At 32.8% G+C, this 25964-nt stretch overlaps 3 protein-coding genes and 1 non-coding gene across 5 annotated transcripts; 2 read left to right on the top strand and 2 right to left on the bottom strand.

Moving 5' to 3' along the window:
- Positions 1 to 3816: 3816 nt before the first annotated feature.
- LOC108334012 (shikimate O-hydroxycinnamoyltransferase) lies at positions 3817 to 7423 on the bottom strand. The gene is given in 7 exon segments (XM_017569588.2): positions 3817 to 4104; positions 4107 to 4796; positions 4799 to 4847; positions 4921 to 5237; positions 5240 to 5325; positions 6427 to 6521; positions 7285 to 7423. Coding segments are annotated over 6 exon segments (1329 nt in total). The 5' UTR covers positions 6465 to 6521; positions 7285 to 7423; the 3' UTR covers positions 3817 to 3955.
- On the bottom strand, positions 7069 to 12239 carry LOC128193317 (pentatricopeptide repeat-containing protein At1g06270). Its single transcript, XM_052870634.1, has 3 exons — positions 11945 to 12239; positions 10623 to 10782; positions 7069 to 8578 (listed from the first exon to the last, which is right to left on the bottom strand). The coding sequence occupies exon 3, from the start codon at positions 8522 to 8524 to the stop codon at positions 7496 to 7498; it is 1029 nt and encodes a 342-aa protein (XP_052726594.1). The 5' UTR covers positions 8525 to 8578; positions 10623 to 10782; positions 11945 to 12239; the 3' UTR covers positions 7069 to 7495.
- A 3999-nt stretch (positions 12240 to 16238) lies between these two features.
- Positions 16239 to 18645, top strand: LOC108333100 (rac-like GTP-binding protein RAC2). 2 transcript variants are annotated; one of them, XM_052870633.1, is made up of 7 exons: positions 16239 to 16616; positions 16706 to 16793; positions 16991 to 17100; positions 17242 to 17305; positions 17417 to 17481; positions 17592 to 17660; positions 18298 to 18645. In XM_052870633.1, the coding sequence occupies exons 1-7, from the start codon at positions 16518 to 16520 to the stop codon at positions 18394 to 18396; spliced, it is 594 nt and encodes a 197-aa protein (XP_052726593.1). In that variant the 5' UTR covers positions 16239 to 16517; the 3' UTR covers positions 18397 to 18645. The 2 variants fall into 2 exon arrangements, with proteins under 2 accessions (XP_052726593.1, XP_017423924.1); XM_017568435.2 differs by having other exon boundaries at positions 16244 to 16616; positions 17595 to 17660.
- A 1212-nt stretch (positions 18646 to 19857) lies between these two features.
- On the top strand, positions 19858 to 19930 carry TRNAR-CCU (transfer RNA arginine (anticodon CCU)). The gene has a single exon. It is a non-coding gene; the product is annotated as a tRNA-Arg (tRNA).
- Positions 19931 to 25964: the final 6034 nt, after the last annotated feature.

The raw sequence follows: 25964 nt of genomic DNA, 5'->3' as shown, positions 1-25964 counted from the left end.
TTGGTCTCCGCCACCCTTGACATCAACCGTCGTAAGCGATCGTTATCTAACGATCGTCTATTGATTGAACTAAAGGGCGGTCGGTCAATTTCAGTCAAAATTGACATCTTAATCCTGAGAGAGCGGTTGGATGTATCTGGTTATAACACCGCGAATCACAGAGTTAACTGACCCAATATCTAGCACGACTTAACGGTTGTGTTCTCTAGAGTCAGATTCTCAACCAACCGGATTTTAAGGTAAACGGTTCATTTTAAATTACTAGGATAAATATGCAAAGGAAAAAGAAAAAAAGGTACGTTTTTTCCAGGAGAGAGAAATTAAGAAAGAAAATATTGTTTTCTTCTTCTTTTGAACTGAGAAAAATTCGATTCATCCTTTTTCTGACTTGAACGTCGAAGTGCCTTTGCAGGTACCCAGTCCATCTTCTCTCAAAGAGCTTTACACAAGAAGGAGACGCGACGACCATAGTATCACTGGAAGGAGCGAAGGTGATTCATTACGCACGTATCTCGGCCTACACAATTCTACCGAAACAATTAGTATTAGTTTAACACACTAATTAAATTAAAATAAATATTAAAATTAAATAAAATTAGTATGACTTATTAAATGATAATTTTATTTATTTTTAATTTTTAAATTATTTAATTAATGTTACTTAATAAACGATAATTAAAATAAATATTATAAATGAATAAATTAGTGTGACATAAGGGATTTAACTAAACTAAATCTTAAAACTAAGTTAATTGGTAAATAAAAAAATATTAAAAATAAATAATATTAGTGTCGTTAATTTTATTTTATTTATAGTATTTACTTTTATTTAAGCTAGAGTCGACATTAAATTATATATTAAATTCTAAATTTGTGTGTTTCTTTGCAATTAATATGAACTATAAATAATGTGTGTATAATCACACTTATTTTTTTTATTTATATTAATAAATTTTCTCGCACTTATCTTTAGAGACCCAATTTGGAAAAAAAAAAAAAAGAAAGATATTTATTTGAAAAAACTCAACAAAAATAAAGAACACGAAAGTGGTTTAACCGTTATTATATTAGCGTTCGCACAACACACTATTGTTTGAAGTTCACCTGTTTAGCGTCTATGTTGGAACGGAAAATTGAAGCTCTAACATTAATTTTCCCTCAGTTACGTTAACTTTTGGCTAGTTTGCTTGTAATGAAAAGAGACTTGGATGTGAAGTTAATTTTTTAATTCATATAATTATAAAAGCTTGGTTTACTAAAAGGTGTAAAATGAAAAAGATATATTTAATTTATAACGATAGTTAATGGTAGATAGAGAGATCCAATAAATATAATTAATTGTAGGTAGAAAGATCTCGAAAAAAAAAATTGATGAACTAAAATTACTTAATTTAAAACTATAGATACTTAACTTCAGAAATCAATTCATAGCTAATATAAATTTTAAAGAATAAGTTATCCTTAATTGACTAAAACTTCTAGAAACTAGCGTACGTTGGTTTTTCAGTTGGTACATTTTAGCAATGTGTATCGGGTTTTAGTAGAGAAAAATACCTTTATATATCATGGATTCTAAGTTTTAAGGTTAAAGGTATTTTAATAATTTTTATTCTAAAAAAAACCCCAAACCCTTACTTACCATCTCATTCCTCTCAACCTTTTTCTCTTTCATCTCTCTCACTTCAACCTTTTCTCTCTCATTCCTATTGTAGTCCCAATTCATTCAAGATTCTATTCAATTTCACCATCTTCACTAACCTCTCTAAAAAAACCCTCCAGGCCAATTACCAATTCCTTTGAATGTCATTATGCTTTTGAAAATTAGATAAAATAATTTTTTGTAAGAAATTGTTTAACAAAGTGTTTCTGATTTTTTCCAGGCCAATTACCAATTCCTTTGATGTCATTATGCTTGTGAATATTAGATAAAATTAGATAAGACAAAAATTATAAAATGAAAACTCATTATAAAATCATTTTTTGTAGGAAATTGTTTAACCACAAGTATTTCTGATTTTTTCCACGTCAATTACCAATTCCTTTATGCTTGTGAAAATCAGATAAAATCAGATAAGACAAAAATTATAAAATGAAAACTCATTTTTGTAAGATTGTTTAACAGCCAGTGTTTGTGATTTTTTTTATACTAAACTTAGAATCCATGATATATAAGGGTATTTTTGTCTACTAAAACCCGGTACACATTGCTAAAATGTACCAACTGAAAAACAGGCGTACGCGCGTTAGCAAACCCCATATATATATATATATATATATATATATATATATATATATATATATATATATATATATATATATATATTATAAATGAATCTAAGTCTAATTCAATTTTATGAAATAGGTTTGTAAAGTAAAGTTTACATCCACTTATATATTATAAATTAGTCTTATTTTTAGTTGAGTGAGACTTTCAATAATTATCTCATGAAGTATTTAAATTATTATATCTAAATTAAAGTTTAAAACTTTATCACCTTAAAAGACTTCTAAGGAGGATGGAAGGAGAATGTCTACATAACTTATAACTTCAAAGCACTATGCATACAAAAACGATGTATTCTCATTCCTGCAGAAATTGCAAGGCTTTTGGGAGAGCTACTCTGCACATCACTATGAGGAAGAAGGCTCGAATTTTCTGATGAAGAAAACTTCGAAGCAACTTTGGACTTTACTACATCAACATCACTCTTCCAACTTCTGGATCACATGTAAAAGGGTGTTGCTGAGAAATCCCAGATATAGATAGGATATATAAGAATCTAAGTGCGATTTGAGTTTCATACTAAGTAAATATATAAAATATTAAATAGCATATATTAAAAATAAATATAAGTTCATTATTTTAAGCTTTTAAATTGAAATTAGGATTATAACTTCTTATATAGGTTTACTCGTAATAATTCATTAATGTCTGATATACAAGAACATGTCATGAAAGACGTTTCCAAGTTTTATAGATTCTGAAGCTTGAGTTTTTTTACAACATTTTCCTGCAGAGCTTGTTTAACTTTTAAATTTGTTTCTCAATCAAGATTTATGGTTCAATAAGCAAATTATATCGTCATAACTTGATGAGAGTAAAGATTAGATCAGCAGAGAAAGATTCATGCTTTACAGTTTTACAATGTCTCCAACTTTCAAATCCTTTCGTTTAGAACAAAAACACCTTCTATGTGATGCATTTTTCTGTTCTTCATATCTATATCCTGATATCACAAGCCTATATACGAGACTTAAAATAATTAATTGGAGCATAACAAAACAATCGAGAGAAATGTAGAATTGTCTGGTAAGGAAAAGTTGACAAAAACAGATACAAAATGAGAAATACTAAAGGCAAACTCTTAAAAATTCTTTTGCAGCAATTGAAGTGACAATTATTATGTCACTGACACATTTTTTATGAAATGCTTAGCACTTGAGTATCTTCAGTAGGCATATTTCACAAATGTTTAAAAGGAAAGACAATTAGCTCCATCAGAGGAATACATTCGTGAAACAGTTGTTTTCAAAACTTCATGTAGAGGATTTATTACATTTCCTGCATGCAATAAAAAACATCAAAGAAATATCACTTTTTTCCTTTCTGTTGGTAACAAAAACAAGACAATTATATAAATAGATATCCATTTCCAAACTTGCTGATTTAAAACAAAAAGAAATCTACAAAGAATACTGCACGACTTCTGCTTAAGTCTGAGAATACTGAAGATGAGTTATGCCCCTTGCCCAACTTCTGTTTCAAGTCCAACTACATTAAATCAATTATCATAATTTCTTATTGGAAAAAGAAACTTCAATAATCTGAAAGCATTGTTTCATATCTCTCAACTTAGTCAGTATCTGAATTCATAACAGCTACGCTCTAATTTTCAGTATAGTAAAAGATAGGAAGCGAGCATTGGAAAAGGGTATGAAGTTGATATCCAACCCCTCAAAAGTCATAAAAGAATTCTTGAAACAACTTCATATGCTCTGGTGGTAGGGGGATTGCCAAATACAAACTGCCATCATTTCCTGAGCTTGGAGTTATGAGTGTTAGCCCCTCGTGCGGAATCCACCCAGGTCTCATGAAGATTGGTCTCCCCAACCAAAGTCAGCAGCGTCATAGATTGGAAACTTAACCCAGCCATTGATACCAACATTTGGACTCCCAAAAGTATGTGGTCCACGAACCAGAGCACTTGGATCAAGCTGTAGCTGTAGATAGTTAAGAGCTCACCTCAAATATTCGTTGTCCATACTCATTATTGCATTGTGGATTTTGTTTGCAGCATACCATGTAAGTTTTGATACCAGATCCCCTACCACTGCTGTGGGAATAGTGGAGATGACATTGCCAAGGTAACCAGGAGGAAGAGGAGGTTGCAGCCTTGACCTTCCATCAATTGGAATATAGAGTCTGCTTTCTTGCTCATCGAGAAAGCCTCTTGCTTTGCACACACTTCTCCATATATGTGCTGCCAACATCTCATAAGTGGTATAGTTGATTGTGTTGCCATCTTCTTTGGACTTGGCCTTGAGGATGTTGAGTTGGTCACCACACACTTTTAAAATAGAAGCAACCACATTAGTGTTGGTGGTGGTAGTAGCAGTGGTGGTGCTAATGACGGGTCATGAGAGCTGGTATTCATGGTGAGGAAAAGCAGGTTGAGGTAGGTCCCTGGCACGAAGTAGGATCCTGTCAATAAATGGAGGAACAGAAATGTCGATGCCACGAGCCGCATTGGACCATGCATTGATGAAGAGAAGACCCGATGCTCCATCTGCTACAGGTGTTGCGTATCAACACCTAACGAGACCCCTCCACATTTGAAATATGTTACCTGAATACATGAAGTGTAGTGCAGTAAATATGAGCTTTATGTTATCCTTGAAAAAGAGAGAAAAGGCACGCACCTGTAATACCACTATCGGATATGTTTCAATGCCAGCAGAATAATCCACCGCGGGAATAAGGTTACGATGGTGAAAGGTGTGAGTGAAGTTGTCCATGGCAACGGTTGCATGAGCCTCAACGAAAAGTACACCCTGACCGTCACAATAAATCTCCACGCAGTGGTCTTCACTGTGACGGGCGACCATTGGGTAGAAAAGGACGAGGGTTTTACTGAGAACTTCTTTCAGAATGTTGGCATTGAAGAAACTGGAAGCCCCGTTTGATCTGTATAAATAGACGCTGGGATTGAGGTAATTCTTCACCAACAAATCTATGGGTTCCACAACACCTTCCGCAGTGTCGCCTCCGCAGGTTGCGCCATTATCGACTCCTTCACACCAATAGTCATCAATCTCTGCTGACAACTGCATGCCACCATTTTCATTCAAAACCAATACATTATATATAGCCATAATATCCCTGGCTACAAATGTCATAATTCAATCAATGCTCTCACCAACTTAAACTTTCAACCAACTTTCTAAATCAGTACTACTTGTTATTTATGATCTCCATTGTGGCACATGGTTTTGAAATGTGTTATACGATATCTTCTTATTTAGAACGCAACAGTTGATATTGTAAATTGGAATGATTATCTTGGGTAGATGTAAAAAGTTGTTTTTAGTTATTGTTGTTGTTGAATATGTTTCTGGATTTCCTAAGATTTTATTCCCATTACTTTTCCTTTTCTTCCCTCATATTTTCTTTTCACTCAAATGATACAATGCATATAGATTATCGTATTAGCAACTTGAAATTCATCTTGTATTTAAGCTTTCATAAAATTCTCTTGAATTACAGTCTGACACGTTGCCTCCATCGTCAAGATATAATGTCATTAAGTATTAGAAATTTATTTTCCCCATATTTATTAGTACTACTATTTGCAACTGCGGAGAAGTAATGGCTAAAAAACACAGAAAAAGGAGCTAACGAGCGAGCAGAAGTTAATCACCGCCCAACCCACAACTCTGCTGCATCTTTATTACCCAGCATCTCAACTCTATATGTAGACCCCATTTCACACCTAGGACTATTTTCTTAATTTCTACTTGCGCTAACATGGAGGTGGAGGCCTGCATTCAATGTGAAAAAAAAAATACAGGACAAGGTAGATCCCGGGCACAGAGCAGTGTCCTGGCGATGAATGGAGGGAAGGAAACAGTACTGGTTTGTGAAGAATTCATGGGAAATAACGAGGGTGAATCTGGCTATTTTAGGATGAAGACAAAGGATAAAGATGATGCTTGTGGCATTTCCATGCAGGCTAGCTACCCTGTCCAGCATTAAGCAGTATATCTTGGAGGCTAATTGACTTGCAATACAATAATTATGGTTGTCGAAGGAATGAAATATGTGTCAGTTCAAAAAAGTATAGCACTAGGAAAAAAGAACTTAGCTCCACAATACAATAATTTCAAAACAGAAATAAAAATAAAAGAAAAGCGAAGTTAAAAACTTACAAATGCCCTTCACGTCCTCTATAGTCTTCTTCTCTCATTGCGCATTGCGTGGAACCCTTTCCTGTCCCCAAGATCCATCTTAGTAATCAACCTACCTGTAAACCAGTAAGCCCAACAAAGGACCACCCAGTACCAGTGATAAGAATAAGTTTTAAGCGTTGGAGCCAGGCGAAAGTGAAGTTAAGCCATATTGAAGTCAAAAATTGAACATTCTGCGAAAAAAAGAAGAAACTGGAACAATGCAGCACAAATTAAGAGGACAATGGATGCGTATACGTATGAAGGATGGATGGTGGTTTGGATGACTAGATATGTCAATAAAAAGTCAAACGAAGATGAGAAAGTGAGAGAACTTTCCGCGCAGCTGAAAGAAATGAACGCAAATGCTATGGCGATAATGTTGTCCAAAATAAGGGAGAAATAATTGTTTTTTTTATGCCCATAATCCATTGTGACATATAATTGATCATTGAAAACCATAATCTATTATAAGTGTCGTAATCAATCATTAAACACCATAATCGATTATGGGAGTATTTCTTTCTCGCTTTTTTTATTATAATAATAATAAATAATTAAAAGATGATATCAATTTAATAAATAACAATAAATAAAATTATTAATAACAAAAAAAAACTCTAATTTCTTTCCAACCAAACAATTTCTTTTCACTTATTTCTTACCACTTTCTCTTTCTTTCCTTTTTTTTCTCCCTTTCTACCAAACGAAGCATTAGTTACCCTGTGACTGATTTCAATATTCTAGTGGGGTACAGAATAACCGAGTTATAATTTGGCTAAGTAGGAATATTAATTCCACAATTCAAACAAAAAACCAAGTTCTATAGAATATGCTCACCCCTTTCCATGCTTTGACTTCATAGATTATACACCCAAATGTTTTACAAATTCAAGATCCTCGTGCTGCATTGCTCTGCCACAAACCGTGAGATGATCTTCCAGCAATGTCATTGAGAAAAGAACACTGACACCATAATACGAAAGTCACAAGTCTTTGCAAGTCACCCTATCGGCATTAAGCATTGTACTTGCGTCTCTAAATTTAAAAGCTAAGATTTAAGTGCTGCAAATCTATGTCTCAAAGCACAAGCTATCTTCCACTCATTGATACTGACCAAACCTTCAATAATCTTCTGTCTGACCGCTATATATGGTATGAAACCTCTTTCTGTCATCCCTGTTGCAACCTTTGCAGCCAAAACATACTCACATTTCTCCAAGCACCCTTCAATCACTAACTCATAACTCTCAAATCCAACGGAGTTACCCTCTTTCTCCAGGAACTCAATAATCTCAACAGCATTCCATATCTCCCTGTTTGCACGTAATGCTGCCAATAATTTCACAAGTATTCCCTGTCCTGGGGTTAAACCATATTGCACCACCATTTGTTTCAACAAATCCTGTGCCTCTGCAGTCTTTCTCACTCTGCTCATTGCACCAATTACCGTGCCATAACTATTTGAATCTGGAATGCATCCAGCCCCACCCATGCCATTAAGGACTTTAACAGCTTCCGGTAGTTGGTCAACAGCACAGAGAGATGATAGTAGATAATTACAAGTTCCACAGTCAGGAGTATACCCAATTGTTTGCATCTGAAGTAAGATATCATCAACAGATTGGGACAGACATCGCCGCTCCAACCAAGCTGATGAGAGGAGAACACGAGTTTGAAGAACAGGAAGGCAACCAGATCGTAGAGTCCGTTGTAGGATAGCAAGTGCAAGGGGGAAAGGATGGGAGCTTTGAAGAGTGTAAGAAAGAAGATAGGAATAAGCTAGCTGAGGCTTGGAACGTGGTCTGATAGGTATAAAAGATTGCAAAATTTCATCAACAATTTGTACTTGTACGTTCTGAGGAAATGAAGAAAAGAAAGAAAAAGGATTTGAATTTTGGCACGACTCCAAGGAAATGAAAAGGTCAGGAATTTTAACGTAGTTTTTCGCTTCTACTTCCTCTCTCACAACCTGCCCAAGATTTTGCAATGAAGACACTGAATGAGCTGAAGGACATTGGCTCAGAAAAGGCCGGAAGTGAAGAAGAAACCTATGCTGCACTGTTGCTCTTATTACCATTCTGGATCAACTAATATAGTGTCGGAGCACCTTCTGGCATGAGAGAAATGAAACCTGAGGAAATTAGCAGAAGAATACTTATCACTTTAATAGGGAAAAAGGGTGTGAGGAAAAAACAAATTGATAGATGTGGCTAAGCATTCACAAAATAAAATATAAATAACTTTTTCAGTATGCTTTACAGAGCAGTGCCTTTACACTGGGGGCATGAAACAAGGTTTCACTAGAAACTACCAACTCAACATTAAGGGCGGTTAAAGAAAGAAGTGAAATTATTAAACCACAAAATTGTGGCTAGTCATCCTCACATCATGACCAAAAAGCCAACATATCTGTGTATCAATGTATAGAATCCAAGATGAAATTAACGGATATAAACATACAATGTAACGATTAACAATAAACATATAACTAGGTTCAAAATAGCTCTCCTTGGAACATGGAACTGAAATAAATTAGCTAAACGTAACAATATCAGACAACAATAAAGTATTTAAGGGTGTTGCAAAGGAGGATCGGGTTGGATACCCGTATGTATAACAAGTTGTAAATGGTAAGTACAAGGATGTATGAAGTAGTCAAAGATGACATGATGGTAGTTATAAAAATGGCAATAATGTCAGCAAAGAATGTGAGTAAATGATTTAAAAAATAGACCTTTTATTAAAGGAAAACATAAAGTAAAAAAAGTCAACATCTTCATGCCAACCAAAATTTCATAATCTCATAATGAGTTTCAAACAGGGATTAACACAACCATAAAATTCATAACTTAGTATTACTTGTAATGAGCTTCTAAGAGTCTACGAGGTCAATGGGCTTTGTTGGGGCCCAAAAAGTTAACATGTGCAATCATTTTATCGAATAACTTGCACTCAAGTACAATCAACAAGCTTCAGTCCTGACCAAGTGAACCATCCCAATATTTGAATTCATCTTAACACTAGCAATTGTTTTCAAGCTTTTCAATGAGTTACTTTTCTAAAGGAAAACAGGAAGGAAACAACACCTACAAATGTTTTGCCTTAGAGTTAAGTTTTTGAAAAGGAATACAACATTTACTTGCAGGAACTATTCCTAAAATACCATATTATATTTTGTGACATTTGCAGCTATATAAGTGTGTATTAATCTGGTCAATGGACATGTTTAAAGGATTGGAACTTGCCGTAACCGAAATCACGACAGTACAGCGAACTAAAAAAAGGTTTAAAAACGAGTTTGAAGTCCTCACTATAGTTTATTCTAAAAGGCTATAGAAAATCATAAAGATAAATCAAGGTTTGTGTTAAACTGCTCTTTAGATGCTTAAATAGATCATTTTCACAACTATTGCCAATGAAAACTACTATTCCTTGACTTAATAAAGTCTTTCTGCTATAGCTCCAAAATGCAATCGGTAGCACAAAATTCTAGATGGCTGACATCTCTGGTAATTTTATATAATCAAATGGCCTCAAATTATTCTATGTTTTAATTTTAATAAAGAATAAACTTTATTATAATGACAATCAAGCCACATTATAGCATTAAACAAGCCTTTATTAACTTTATTGATGGCTTGAAATTGTTATTCTTGGCATCAAGCTTACAAAGGAAACTGATTTTTTCATCTGAGAGAACAGGAACACGATCAGAACACCCATCAATTCAGAGCATTCCTCTTAAACCTCAGCATGAAACCAGAAATACAAAGTAATTCAACTCCTGGGTCTGCTTATTTTTATTAAACTAATGCATCTCAGTCTGATGGATAACAAAGAGATTCAGATTATGGATTCATTCAACTGGAGAAAATATTAACAGAAACAAGGGAAATAAGGGCCAGCATAACCACCCATAATAAGATGGTAAGATCAAGTGATCAATAAACTATAGTCTACTGACCTAATTCACTATTTTGGCAACTACAGGGATCAAATGGGTAATTAAAGTCATAAATTGTAAACTTCTTGGATTTAAAACTGATTCAATAAAACAGTTCACTTTGGTATAACACACAATTGCATTCCACCTTCTTATTTACTGCTCCTACAAGTGGAGAGTATTTACACAGAAGTTCATAAAAAAATGAAGAATGAAGAATCAAGAGAATTACTTAAGAGCGAGGCAGATGTAAGAACTAGAGGATCAGATCCCTGAACCCCTTCATTGCCCCCTTCATTGCCAAGTTCTGTAATTGTCTCAAACACTTGACTGACTGAAAGAACTGCTCCATCTATGAAAACCAGGACAGCACGGCCTTTCTTTGCACCATCCTACAATAATCAAAACTTAAATTTAAAACATTGAAAGTTAAAGATGTTCACATCTTTCTATCCTCACATAGACAGCAAAATATTTTAGCATGAAAGAGAAATAAAAAGAATACAAAACCAGCTATGAAATAATCAAATGGACATACATACACTTTAACCGAAACAACACAACTATGAAACAATATCCACCCGCAAACTTGGAGAAACAAAACCAGCCATAGGATACAAGCCAAACAGAATATTAGTTCAAGCAATGTACTTCAGTACATTCTGCTCAGCAATGAAGTTAAACTTCCAGATATCTGCACAAAGTAGTACCTAATAATAACATTTTACTAAGCCAAACAACAAATCTAAAAGCACTCATATCAGAGACAGTTTCTTTGTCCTAATAATTTTCACATGCTAATGAAGTTTACATTTATAGTGCCCAGATAATTTCAGCAACCAAATAGGATTTAACACTCTGCCCTACAGCTACACGGCCTATCCAATGTAAAACTAAGTCAGTAATAGGTTCCAGTCATTACACACATATCATATACATAACGTACAAGCAATGAGACCAATGAAACCCAAAACAGATTTGCACCATTTCAATTTCTAACCCAAACAGAGCTGTACCATTTCCGTTTTGCGTCCTATATTCATCCGACGCCTTAATTTCGAAGCTAAAACCACACATTCTTATAGTAATTAAAATATTCTTTTACAATATGAGGAACATTTTAATAGATTAAATTCAATTCATTTTTAATAGATTAATCTTGGTACTTATATGAAAGAATTATCTCAAACTATTTTCATAGAATCAAATTATGAATATTTGTCTATGAAAGCTAAACTACAAGGATGGAAAGAGCAAACACATCGCATCTACTGCCAACTGAATTCCGTCAAAACAGTAATTACTATACTCCCTCCAATCACAACACCACTTGATTCCAAATCGAAAATGAGATCAAAAATCAAATAATATATAGTTCAACACTTATTCAAAACGCAGATCACTTTGAGGTTCAAGATTTCAGCTCGCCAAAAATCCTTCTCCTCCACTTAAAATGCTTAATCACGAAGAACTAATTGGGAACCCAAACCAAAATATTAATCAGCACATGAGGCTTCAATCAACAAGGTTGGAAATGGGGCTTCAATCACTTACAACCCCTCGCCTCGCAAAGTCCAGGTTTTGCCACTCACTGGCCTCCCAATCGTGCCTCCCAACCACCACTCCGTCGCAGAGAAGGGAGCTGCTTCGGTGTTCGCAGAGAAAGGGGCGACTCGCCCTACACTCTTCTTCGAACTCTGGCGTCGTTCGCATACATAGGCAGCGAACCTTTAATGGCGGCAGCCTTCAACGGCGGCGAGCGCAGCCTGATGAGATCCGAAGAAAATTGTGATTAAGCAAATTGGAAACGTAAACCGCACCGCAGTTAACTGTACTCAAAATAAAATAAATTCAGTATTTCTAAACTGAACTATAACTAGTTGTAGTAAAATTAGTTTTAGTAAAATTAGTTTAAGTTTTTTAAGTATAAAAAAAGTATGGATAAACTAGGTTTTATAAATTAACTGTGCCGAAGTAGGATAACCCTCACTAAAGAGGAAAATTTAGGATATTGCCCTAAGACTTTGTTTATTTAAATGGAGTTAGGAGAGACTGATTCAATGGATTTAAAAAGATTTGAAGGTAAATTTTTTATTGTTTATTTGAGTGGATGTAGAGGTAAGTGAGAGTAGATTTAGAAATGAAATTTGTGAGAATTAGTATAGGATTTGATTGATGTGATAGATTAAAAGAATTTACTTCGAAATCTACTCTTACCTCCAAATTTACTCAAATTGTACCGTATGGACCAGTCGGCGTACCGTATGGGCCGACCGGCCAGGCAGAAATCCCGATACTCAACTAGCGTTTCTCCATCTTACCCTTAACAGCATGGGAGGGCGTCCGCTCGCGTAGAAATTCACTTCACACGCTATCATCTGACCGACCGTTCAATATCGGACGACCTATAAGCCAGGTGGTTAAGGTAAAGGATTAAGGTAAATCAGGATTAGAGCTATTGGGCTGGAGTTGAGCCGTGATTAACTTTCACTAATCCCAAGCCCATAGCAAAAAACTATAAATACAGGTCAGAGGTGAGTGGTAGCTAGGTTGCATTCACTGCACATTTATTACTGTTTCATAGAAATCGCCATCAGTTTCCGTACTGACTTTGGCATCGGAGAATCTTTGATAGGTTCCCTCCAGACGACACGAGTGGACAGAGGAGTTGGACAGAGGAGTTGGACGCGAGACCGGACGACAGGCAGACAAGAAGACAAGTTGTGGAGGCCTAACTTAGTCTCCAAATAACCGAAACACAAATGAACAACAACAAAAAAAATTATCTCTCAAATCCATTCAATTATCCTCCCCAAATTCATTCAAGTAAACAAAGTGTAAAATCGATTAGCTTAGAACACAGCTCGATAGTGTGGTCAAAAGGAGGGAGAAGGTAGTGATGCAAGTGGTCTTTTCCTAAGGTTAAGTCTTGGGGCCTTATGTATTATATGTGTCTGTATTATATATGTCGATCGGTACATATAACACGACAATCGTTTGGGTAGGGAGAAAATCGATGGATCATGATTAGAATTAGTTAAATATCTAATTAGTCTAAATAGGTTAGTAATTAGGTTTAAAGAAAATTGAGACATAATTAGGTTGATCCTAATAAAAAAATCAATAGAAAAACTAGAAATACATATCAAAAACATGATTATTGGAAATTTTGTTGTGACATTAAATGCTTTATCGATCTAACTTGAACTAACTTTAATATCAGAACACTTGGAACATGTATCCATGATTTGTTGGTGAATAGATTACTCCAACACACAAAGAACTACATTGAAATACACAATACAAAAATTGTTTTAAGTGAAATTTCACCTCTACACCTGAAACACCTCCAATTAACTCCACTACCTTATTTTGAATGTCTTTCCTTCACTATCACTTTTCTCTGTTATAACTTGATTCCCATTAAATCCATTACCGTAATCAACATTGAACCTAAAGTCTCAATCTGTATTTGAACTTGTTGCCCAATCGTCATTGAGTCTAGCATCATAAAATCCTCTAACCTTAGCATAAGACTAAAGTACCTTATTCCGAAATGACCCAATTGTCATTTGTACCTCACACCACAAAAGTAACGAAATCATTTTAATAAATATAATATATTATGTACTATTGATGTAATTTTTATCTGATTAACTAAGCAACATCTGATATTGGTGAAGTGACTCAAAAACTGTTGTCCTTTATGTTCATTCAAATATGCTTTAATTTTCTTTTGTCGTTTAAAATAATATATAATAACAATTGTCCTTGATAATTTTATTTTTGATTACTTATCTGGATTCCTGTAATTATATAGGTTGTTGATTGTTAAACTTTTGGTGGCTGTTTGTGTTACTTTATAATGACAGTCATGGAAGTAATCATAGAGGCATGTTCTTGAAATGAGGCAAATTAATAAGCTTTATAATTTGCTATCATCTGTCTAATCAAAAAGAAAAAATGTTATGCTTTTCTAAATGGAGAAATTACTAATACCCACAAAATCGTGAATCATATCAACTTTGATCAAATAAGAGCTCACGGATGACTATAAACATATTACTAAAAGTTCAATATAAATGTTATTATAATTTGTTGTAGCTGAAATTAACTTTGTTTATTTGATTTATACAGAGAGTTTTACTCATTCAATACAATATAGTGCAATTAAGTTTTAAGAGAATAAAAACAAGCATGTTACTATACATAAAGTACAAATTCAATAGAATATCAAATTTTACAGTTTCTTTTTATATCAGTTTACAAACTTACATGAAACATTGAATCTTGTGTACAAAAGGTCTCCATTCAATAATGTCAATGAAGTAAAATTCTTATTATTCTTTAAAAGGCTAGATAACCTGTTACACAGCTATCCTGAAACTGGGTTGATTAGTAGTACACTTGTTTACAAGCAGATAGTTATTCCCAAATGTCAAATTGGATCACTTAACTCAGAAAGGCAAATTCATTTGTAGAATTTTTTTTTCCTTAATTTAGGTTTTGATTTTTAAAACTGTATAAAAGTATTTTATTATACTGCCAAAATTCTACTATATTTGAATCTAATAACAATTGCTGTTTACAGACTAATGATTCCAAATATTGCTTTGCAGATTGAAAGCTTAAATTTTCAGCTGGGACATGATTTGTCCCTTTTTATTATGGCAGATATATGTGCTGAGGTTGTCATGAGATATATTAAAAAGTAATGTAGTTACCTTGCAAAACAGGGTTGAACTAAGTTTTTTTCATGCTAAATCGTCATGTTAAAGCCCTGGTTATTGGAGCTGTTGCTTAAGGAAACTCTATTCACATGATGATGCATTCAACATGTTAAAGCTAACTTCAAGTGAGTTGGTCAGACGCGCATGAAAATTAAGCAAAAGAGTAAAAAATCACAAACTCCAAGACATAGGAGAATGTGAAAAGAAAGGCAAACCAAGAGGGAAAAAAGGTTGTAGAATCGAATGGTATTGTAGTTTTGCATTACTGAGGTTTACATTTGACTACCAGATACAGCTTTTACTTGGCAGTGATAGGAATCGTTCTCTTTTATTTTTGGAAAAAGAAAAGAAAAATCCTAGTTGCTTACAAATGAATGAAATCACAGTTGGTGCTCAATTATACTGCGCTGAATTACATATTATTAATGAATACATAGAATTATTAAAAGTCAAAAAGTTTGCTTTGCTGATGAAAATAAGAACACATTGGTGGGTCTTCAATAGTACTAACCACCCAATAAAGATGTGGATAGATCCACCAAGGCCAAGAACAGAACGTTGATTCATCATTTGATCAGTGTCAGGGTGACTTGGAAAATCAATAATTTTTTCCATACTATAGTGTCAAACTCATCCACCCACTTCCACTTTGTCCAATATTTGGAGTCTGTGTCGCTTTACGGCACCATAGTGCAACTTCATACCATGCTTTTGGTTTGGTAATGTCCAAACTTTCAGTTTTTACCATCTACTTTTCTTTTTCACCAATTGTAATTAATGATTCTCATTTGGAACATTAGTTCTGCTGTAGCCATTACCCCAGCAATGCCTATCTTCTTTTGTTCTTTACAATAAAATATTTATCAGCTTTATTAACTATTCAAGTATCCAAAACATGACTAACAACTTTTAATGAAGTTTTTTTTATTGAACTACGTTTTTTTATCTTTGAAAATATGAGTGCATTCCATTCAGACTAACGTAATGTTGATAATGAATGCTTATGTTCTAAATACTAATTATTCACTCTCTCCCTTGTACAATACTTAACCAACAAACACCACTACTGCACCAAACAACTCTTTTGCTGCTCTGGCCTTCCCCTTAAAGAAACAGAAAGCCAAATGCAATAATGGACAAGATAAAAGAGGGTCACTAAAGTTGGTGCTGAGGGACTTGGCTTATTAAATGCTGATCATCCCTCCATTTCTTTTCAAAATTCAAATTGACCCTTCTAACCTTCTCACCCTTCTTTCTAACCATTTCTCTGCATTGTTTCGTTTTTATTTCCAATTCCTCAATTGAAAGAAGCTAAGCAACTCAAAGTCATGAGAGCAATGGAATGCTAAAGGGAGATTTCATGTGATGTGAGGTGAGGAAACCACAGGAACTTGAAAATGAGTACTGCAAGATTCATCAAGTGTGTTACTGTGGGAGATGGAGCCGTGGGAAAAACCTGTATGCTCATCTCTTACACCAGCAACACGTTTCCCACGGTATGGCAATGCATGATTTTTAGCTGTTTGAATGTCCTGTGCTTGGTCAATACAAAAGTTCACTTTTTCTTTCTGCAAAAAAAAACCAGGACTATGTGCCTACAGTGTTTGACAACTTCAGTGCAAATGTGGTGGTTGATGGAAGCACAATTAACCTGGGATTATGGGACACTGCTGGTATGTAACAAAACTTCTAGTTACTATATCACCAAGCAGTTGTATACTTTTACTGTAATGTGCATAGTTTACATATTTTGGTGAAAAGAAGGTTTTGTTCACTAAAAGTAGATATTGATGAAATTAAACTCCTTAATTCCTGATATAGCTACTGTTTTTCCATCCCTTACTCATTTACTGTAGCTTCATAAATTCAGGACAGGAGGACTACAACAGGCTTAGGCCTTTGAGCTATAGAGGAGCTGATGTGTTTTTGCTGGCATTTTCCCTCCTCAGTAGAGCCAGCTATGAAAATATCTCTAAGAAGGTTCTTCTGCAAGCCTCTTAATTCTCCCTCTGTGATGACACATTTACACCTACTGACACATAACATCACAAATGTGTCTGTGAACTGTGATATGGTATAATTCTTGCCAATAGAATCTGACACTAGACCCATTTTATGCAGTGGATTCCTGAGCTGAGACATTATGCCCCAACTGTGCCAATTGTACTTGTGGGAACCAAACTTGGTATCAGCTAATACTATGAAAATTAATTCATATTTTGGTATTATTTAAGCTACATACAAGTTCATCTGTGCAATCATCTCTTAGTTAAGGTGATCTTATAATTTGCTGCAGACTTGAGGGAAGACAGGCAGTATTTGATTGATCATCCCGGAGCCACACCTATAACTACTGTCCAGGCAAGTCACTCATGTTCTATGTTCTAACAAAGACCATTTTCTTGTCTGTGGCACAGAATTTTTTTTTTCTGGTTTTGTTTTCAGTACACCTGAATGCTGTAAATGTTTAGCAGGGAGAAGAGCTGAAGAAGGCGATTGGTGCTGCTGTGTACATAGAATGCAGCTCAAAGACTCAGCAGGTTCTGATTTTTCAGTGCTTATAGATAGACAAAATTTTAGATACATTCTAAGCAAATTGCATTAGAAGGGTCCTATTGCAGATTCAATATAAAATCGTACCAAATTGTTTAACTTACGGGATAATCGGTTATCATAGGGAGATTGTTATAGCAGAACATGTACCAATTATAGTTTCAATATTGACCACATTAGGATATTCAAAACCAATTTGTCCACAGCATTTATTTTAGCCACTTTTGCACCATCTAACCAAGGACAAATAAGTGGTTCCACAAACAAAATAGTATCAACTTCATTTTAATAGATCATTTAACCTAAAAATTTTCTCTATCAATGATAAAATGTATATATATACAGTGCAAACATTTTTTTAACGTAACTGTATAGTAACCAATACACTTTAGTCATTTTGCTGCAGATGTCAGACCACTCTTGTGAATTATTTTTGTTTTCTAAAATTTGTTTGTGAAATATCTTTCTCCAAGACATTGAATTTGGTAAACAATACACAGCATCATTTGTCTGATAGTGTATGGCATTATTAAAGTTAATTAATAATGTATCAACTTGTGCAACATGCTTGAAAGAAAGTACACAATTTTAGCCTAATCTGATGTCTATGCTGCAACATTTCAGAATGTGAAGGCTGTGTTTGATGCTGCAATCAAGGTTGTTTTACAGCCACCAAAGCCAAAGAAAAAACGAAAGAAGAACAGATCCTGCGTTTTCCTTTAATCGGAGTACATGTTTGATTTGCATCTGTAACATTCGTGTAACCTTCTTCTAAGTTTTCCTTTCTCTCTTTCTGCATTGACCTTTTGAAATATATGTATTCCACCCTCTACCCTCTTTCCGTTTTCTCATATATTTTCTTGTTGGTGGATCCAAATGATGATCCAATGCACTCTACATATACAATTAAAGATAAATTTTGTGATGAGAAAGTATAATAATAGCATTAATCATCACTGCTGCGCCGCTCAACTTGTTTGTTTTTCTTAGCACTGTTCTCTCCTCTAACTTATGGTTAAACTTCCTATCATGACTTTTGTCGTTAACCGTTAATCAAATCCTTCACCAGCTGCAATAACCATAGTTGTGTACTACCTTTGTCATTTATGTTTAACCGGGACCAAAAAGTTAAGCAGCTAGAATCATTATTGATTTTCAAGTCTGAATTCACATAAAAAGCAATAACATCATGTCAAGTTATTGCTGTGATTGTTCCTTCTTAGTTATCAGTTATCTATATTGATTGAACTACTTATATATATATATATATATATATATATATATATATATATATATATATATATATATATATATATATATATATATATATATATATATATATATATATAGGGAGGACCAGGTGCAAGCAAAGTCTACTTTGGTCTGGTTGGCATTGGTGTCTTGTACATCCTACATTAATTCATCATCAAAAGCTTACTTATTTAGGTACTAAAATGTCTATTACTTCTATCTTCATCATTCTTGTTCCCCACAAAAAGCAACCTCACTCACCAACTTATTTCACAACACATCAAAATGCAAGAGAATAATATATACATGCACACCAACTTGAAAACAATCCAACTTTTATATTATCAACTTTATCATCATTATTTTTTTCTTTCTATCATTGTATCATGAAATACAATATGAAATAGCAAAAAGAAATTTCAACTATACTCTTCAAATTTTTGAATTGTTATTTTACTTATTATTATTATTTATGATTTTTGTTTATCATGAATTGAATAGTCTTAATATTTGAAGACATAGGTTACTTTCTAGTTTATTTATAAAATATTGGCATTAAAATATCTAGATATATAAGATTTAGCTATCTTTTGCATTAGTTTTTTGTATGGATGATGTCATTAACAAAGTTAATCCGCTAACATGACATACAAAATAACATATTGGTTATCACCTTGTGAAATCAAATTGAGAATAAAATATCAAATGATATCTCACTCAATGTATCACATAAAAATACCTAACTCTTTTACAAATATTGAAATATATAAATCTTAATTACTCTAAGCTCCAAAATTTTAAATGCTGATATATGGAGAATGAACGGTGAAAATGATAGGGCCTGCATCATTATTTTTCATTTTCTTTTCTCTCTCATTTATTTTATACAAAAGTAAATATATAATGTTTTTTAAAGAGCGTACTAACATCCAAGCGCCTGTAGCTCAGTGGATAGAGCGTCTGTTTCCTAAGCAGAAAGTCGTAGGTTCGACCCCTACCTGGCGCGAATTAATTTTATGTTTATAAATTGATTTTATTTTATTAACAATAAGGAATATATTAAATTATATTTTTATCCACGTAAATAAAAAATAATTTAGTGAAAAAGATAAAAAAATATTATAATAACTTTTACGTCTAAAAGAATCAGACTCTAACAAATATGATTGGTGTAACCAAAAGAATAAGCAGAAAAATGTTGTTCTCTCTGGCTGGATCAACATTGCGGAAAAGTGATTGTGACGAACTTGGATTTCAACTTGGAAGCAGGTTTTCGTGACACATCAATGGCTTAGCTAAGCTTTCTTTTTCGTCTTGAATGTGAAATGAAAATGATGAATATTTTATGATGAATCAATACCGTAGAATAGTAGTATTTTGAATTCAAAAGTTACGACCGATTCATGAAAGAAAAGTATAACACTATTATTATGCGATCAGATGGATGAAGTTTCTCCTTCTACGCGTAACAAAATGTTGCAGGAGTTTTCTATAGCTATGAACCTGAACTTAGATACGTAAATGGATTTACTTTTATATTAAAAAGAACGTATTAAAATAATATTATTTGTTTTAATCGGTTTAATAGAGATACTAAATAATACGGTACTACAAAATTTATTAAGTCTTTTTAATTATAGAATTTGAAAATATTAATATTAACATTTCATAAACATATATTTATTATATTAATAAAGATTTTAAACTTTATTACTGAACAACAAAAAATATCAACAAAATCTTTAAAACTATCACTAAAAATTTGTCATCTGTATGTTATTTTTCATTTATTTTTTGTTTTGGTAATAGTTAAATTTGTGTTAATAAATGGAATAACAAAAATTTATAAATCATCGAATCTATTATCATTAAAGCAGATTTTTTTTTCAGTTTTAACCTGTAGTGAAAATATTGACTTTAATGAATGGGATATTTTTTGAACTAGTGAAATTCATGAAACTGATCTAAAAGAAGTAAAAGTCGATATACATATAAGTTTGAATCATTATATTTTTAAAAAATAAACAGTATTTTAAAACTCGGACTAGTTATTGACTAGATCAAAAGTTTGAGATAGTAAATTAATAATTATCATAGTATTTTAGAAAAAATCAAAATATTAGCAATTGCCAAAGTGATCAATAACTAATATACATTATTTTTAACTTATTAACTAATCTAAATATGTAAACTAATTTTAGTTTAAGAAAAAACTTATTTTATTCTTCTCTCTTAAAACTATTTATGAAATAGTTTAATTAAACCTACCTTGGAGATGAAAATTTCAGAGACGTATCCTTATTCCATACATATTTATCAATTTGTATATACTATATTAATATATTAATTAATAAAAAGTTATTATTTATGTGCCTTGAACTTTCGATAACTTTCCAATGGTCTTTTCAATCAATATAATTAATTAATTAATGATATTCTCTGACTTAATAATTTAATGCATTCTAATTTCTAAACTTTGTTATTTATTATTGTCAGAACCATTTAAAACACATTCAGAATTAGTTTTAGGGGAGTTCACGTGTCAAGAGGGGGGTTCGACACTCAGATGATGGACAGGAGGTGTTGGAAGCTGAGTGGACTTCCGTTTTTGACGTTGGAAGGAAAACTTTGAGTTTTCATAAATCTACGTCATTCTCTGCATGCAACCTCTCTTCCAAACTCTGATATTTCATTTTCTCCTCCTTCTCACTACATCTCCTTCATCTTCTCTCTACGAAATCTCACCCTTCTTCTTCTCCGATCTCCGTTCAGACACCATAGAAGCACTTCCGGCGTCAAGAGCTTCAGTTTGAACCGATCGGTTTCGGGTTCTGAACTGGTAAGTTCTTCTCCTCTTTAGCTGTTCGTTTTCTGGCACATGTAAACCAATGTTCTGAATTTCATGAGTTCATCTCGTTCTGAACCATTTTTGGTCTTGATTGGTTTAGTTTTGGAGAATTGTTGAGTGTTGAGGGTAGAAGGACTTGTGGTAGGGCGAACCGTATTTCTACATCTAGGAACGTTTGTTCATGCTCAGAGGTAAGGGAAGCTTATCTAATTTAATTTGTATGTTGTTGTATTGCATGAACGTTCGTTGAGTTGCTAAATTAAAATGAAGCATGATTGTTGAGATGTTTGACTATACGAAATATGATGGTTGCTATGTTCTGATGTATGAAATATATGAAATTTCTATGATATGGATGTATGAAGTTATGTAGATAAATGTTGAGAAATTGAATTGAGATAAATGATTTCTAAGTATGAAATTTCCCTATGAAAGAGTACGTTCGTCACTGAACGGTCACCGTTCGGTTTTTCTAGTGAACTTGGTTGGAATTGGATTCTCTCATTTGGGAAGAATCCTAATTGAGGACGAGTGTCTTCGTTTCGAAATACTGTGCATGAGCGTTCGGCCAAGCATAGTTGTTCTTGGTATTCGGTTACAAACTTAAGTGTATATATATATATATATATATATATATATATATATATATATATATATATATATATATGTTTTTGTATATATTTTCGTTTATTCTTAAACACTACTCCAAATGGTATCTTATTACAGTTATCAAACCTTCTACTATAAGTTTAGTAGTGCTCGGTCTTACACCAAGCGCTCGTACTGAGTAGTGTTCGGTCTTACACCAAGCGCTCATTCTCTTTTCTTTTTATAATCTATCTTGATGAAAATAGCGTTCGTCCAACTTCAATAGAGTTCTCTCTCTATCGTGTTCGGTCATTGACTGACATTCGTATTTCTTGATGCTAAACTCAAATAAGATAAGTATTTATAGGCGTTCGGTTTCTTCATGTGAATTCTTCTAAGTATTATTCCTTGGATGTCTTGAAGAGTCTGTATCCATTGGTTTTGGCCTAGAATATTAGCACTTGGCATGGCCTTTTCGGTGTTCGGTTTGAGCTCACAAGGGTCAGTTCATTTAATTGGCCCACTTTGTAATTAACATTCGTTTCTTACGATATCTATTGCACTCGGTTTCTTTCTTAACCTGATAGTAACCCTCAGCCTTAGTCTGTTCTGGAACGGGAAACCTCTCGATCACACTTCAAGTGTTCGGTCTAGTTAAAGGCTAAAGTTTAACGTTCGATATGTGGTACTTTTAGTGATCTTGAACGAATGGTTTAATTGAGATTACTATAAATGAAAGACGAAGAGAATATGATATGGATGAAATGTTTTGGATTATGGACGAGCGTTTCGGGGAGGAATGACTCATGAATGTATATTGGAATTGGTAAAGTATGAATGTGGGCATGCTAAGCTGGCGGTTCATCCTGATGTTCCGTGAGTACTCGTCCTCACGTAGAGGAGGGTAGGTCATGTGTGGGAACGGCAGGAGGTCCTAGTCCTTATGGTTAATTTGGACAGATAGGACTAACCTCGGGTGGCAGCTGTTGAGGGTATCCCAGTTACTACATCACCCGGGTGCACGAACGTCGTAGCTACACAGATTTCATACAGTTCGGACAGTCAGTCTAGTATTAGGCTTGCACATGAACGAATGATGAATTATATTGTTTGGTTGATTGTGTGAAATATATGTTTATACATGAATTAAATTACATAAGTTTACCCTGTATTTCCTGTCTTGTCTGTTTTGTACGTTCGGTTGTCCTTCTGTTGCAATGATCATCCGTGTGGATGTGAGCAGAAGGAGACGAGCTGCTGGAAGAGGCGCTGGAGGAAGATAACTTAGTAGAGGTAGAAGTTAAGACCGAGCAGTAGAACCGTTCGGTCAATAGTAGTTTGATATAAGGTGATCGCTCGATCACCTTTTCCCTTTTCTTTTGATAGGACCGTTCGGTATAGTATCTTGTAAACCGTTTGGTCGGGAATTACATTATGATGTTCGGTTTTTAATTTCTGGTCTTTCTGTAAGACCGTTTGGCCACTACCGTACGTTCTCTTTAATGTAAGACTGATCTGTAATATTTTTCAATGTAATTATTCTATCATATAGTTTTAGACTGTATTTTTGGGATGTTACAATTACCATTTTAGTGAAACTAAATTAAAATAAAATAAAAATTAAAATTAAATTAAATGACAGATGAATAATTAATTGAACTGATGAACTGGAAAGAGTAATATTTTTATTTTTATTTTGAACATTAACTTTAACTCATGTATTTTAACCTTAAAATTAGAGTCAAAGATTAATTATACTTTCAAATAATTTAATATTTATAAAAAAGGTAAGTGAAATAATGATATATAATTTTTTAATTTTTTTTTGTAAATGATAGAGACTACAAAAATGGTTACATTAGTCTGTTTATAACCTTTAGTCCACTAAAAACGTTAAACTCAAATTAGAGATTTGTGAGTTCACCCATTGGTCCACTGAATTTAATTATAATAATAATAATGATAATAACTATATATACTATAAATATTTTGTATCTCTTAAATAGTACCTCTAGTTTGTATACACATTAAAAACATGTTTAATCACGTGAATACTTTTTATCTCTTAATTAATACTTCTAGAATTATGATTTGAGAGAATTTTTATTTTTACTTATGTTAAACTATTCAATTATTATTATAACTTGTAAATGTTCAAAACTTAAATTGCAATTTGTTAAATATTTAGTTCCTTCAAACAACACAATACAGAATTTATAATTATTTTTTTAAATTATAGTCTTTTATGTTAATTATAATAAATTAATTTTAAAACTATACATATTAATATAAACGTATATGCAATAGGATTTGGGAGTCAATCAACCTGTTAATGGTACGAGCCCTCATGATATGGCGAAAAGAACAACAATCTTTTTCATCCAAAAACAAAACTCTATTCTCAAAAATATTACTTATATTTATCAAAAACATTATTATTTTGAAACTTAACTTAAATATATATTTTTTTAATATTTTGAGATGTTTTTAAAAAGTAAAATCATAATTGAAGTGTGAGTTTTAAAACATACACTTTAATAATATTATCTAAACTGACACGGTTTTTTTATTAAAATAGATAAGTATGGTAATTACAAAAATAAATTTAATAATATTATATGTTTTTTTTATTAAAATAGATAAAAATGTGCCAAAATTGCAATAATAGGTAAATTTTAAAATAATTATTGAAAAACAAGTTATATGAGATAGAATAACTTGAAATGAAGAAGTTGTATATTCTTAGATGATTTTTTCTGTGTGTATCATTCAACATGCGGTCAATTTGGAACTCGATAGACAAGTGAAGAGCTCGGTAAACATATGTGAAGAGTTTAGTTAAACATATGAAAAGCTCGGTGAAAGTCATTAGAGGACTTACAATTTTAATTTCAATAAAAAGTTGTTTAAGAATAAAATATTTTTCAATTTTCATAAAACAATTCTACTAAGTTCATGTTCCATCGAGCTCTTCAGATACTTCACTAAAATTTCCATATTTCTTTTCAAGTTCTATGAGATCATTTCAATTACAAAATGATCATTTCAATTACAAAATGTGTTTCAATTAAACTTATGATAATTCGGTTATATATATTGTACTTAGACAACTTTTTATTAAAATTAGAAGTTATCAGTTCTTCAACGACTTCTAAGTTGAGAATGTAGTGATTGAAACAAAAATCATATAAATGTAATACTCCATCAATTGAAATCGTGTGAAGACATCATAGCTGGTATTTTCATAATTTTTATAAAATTTAAATAGTCCGTAATTTTATATATTAAAAAAAAAACTAAACCAACACTAACGCTGGCTTTAAAGATGAAAAATATGTTTTATTAATGTATTCATAGAAAAATTGACATATATTATAATAGTAATTTTACTAATGAGTTAAATATTTTCATACAGTCTATTATTTCTTTAATTTAAGTAAAATCTTTAGCAACAAAATTAATATTTGTGTAAAGTTTTAGAAATTTACAAGTCTCTCTTCCTTATATTTTACTTAAAAAAAAAAGTGATTTGCAACTAATGACTTTCTTTCCTCGAGATAAAGAAGTAAGAAACCAGGTCTTGTTTTCCTCCAAAGCATACACT

The sequence above is a fragment of the Vigna angularis genome, chromosome 11 (genome assembly GCF_016808095.1).
Source record: "Vigna angularis cultivar LongXiaoDou No.4 chromosome 11, ASM1680809v1, whole genome shotgun sequence".
Taxonomy (NCBI): Eukaryota; Viridiplantae; Streptophyta; class Magnoliopsida; order Fabales; family Fabaceae; genus Vigna; species Vigna angularis.
This window is presented reverse-complemented; position numbering and strand designations above follow the sequence as displayed.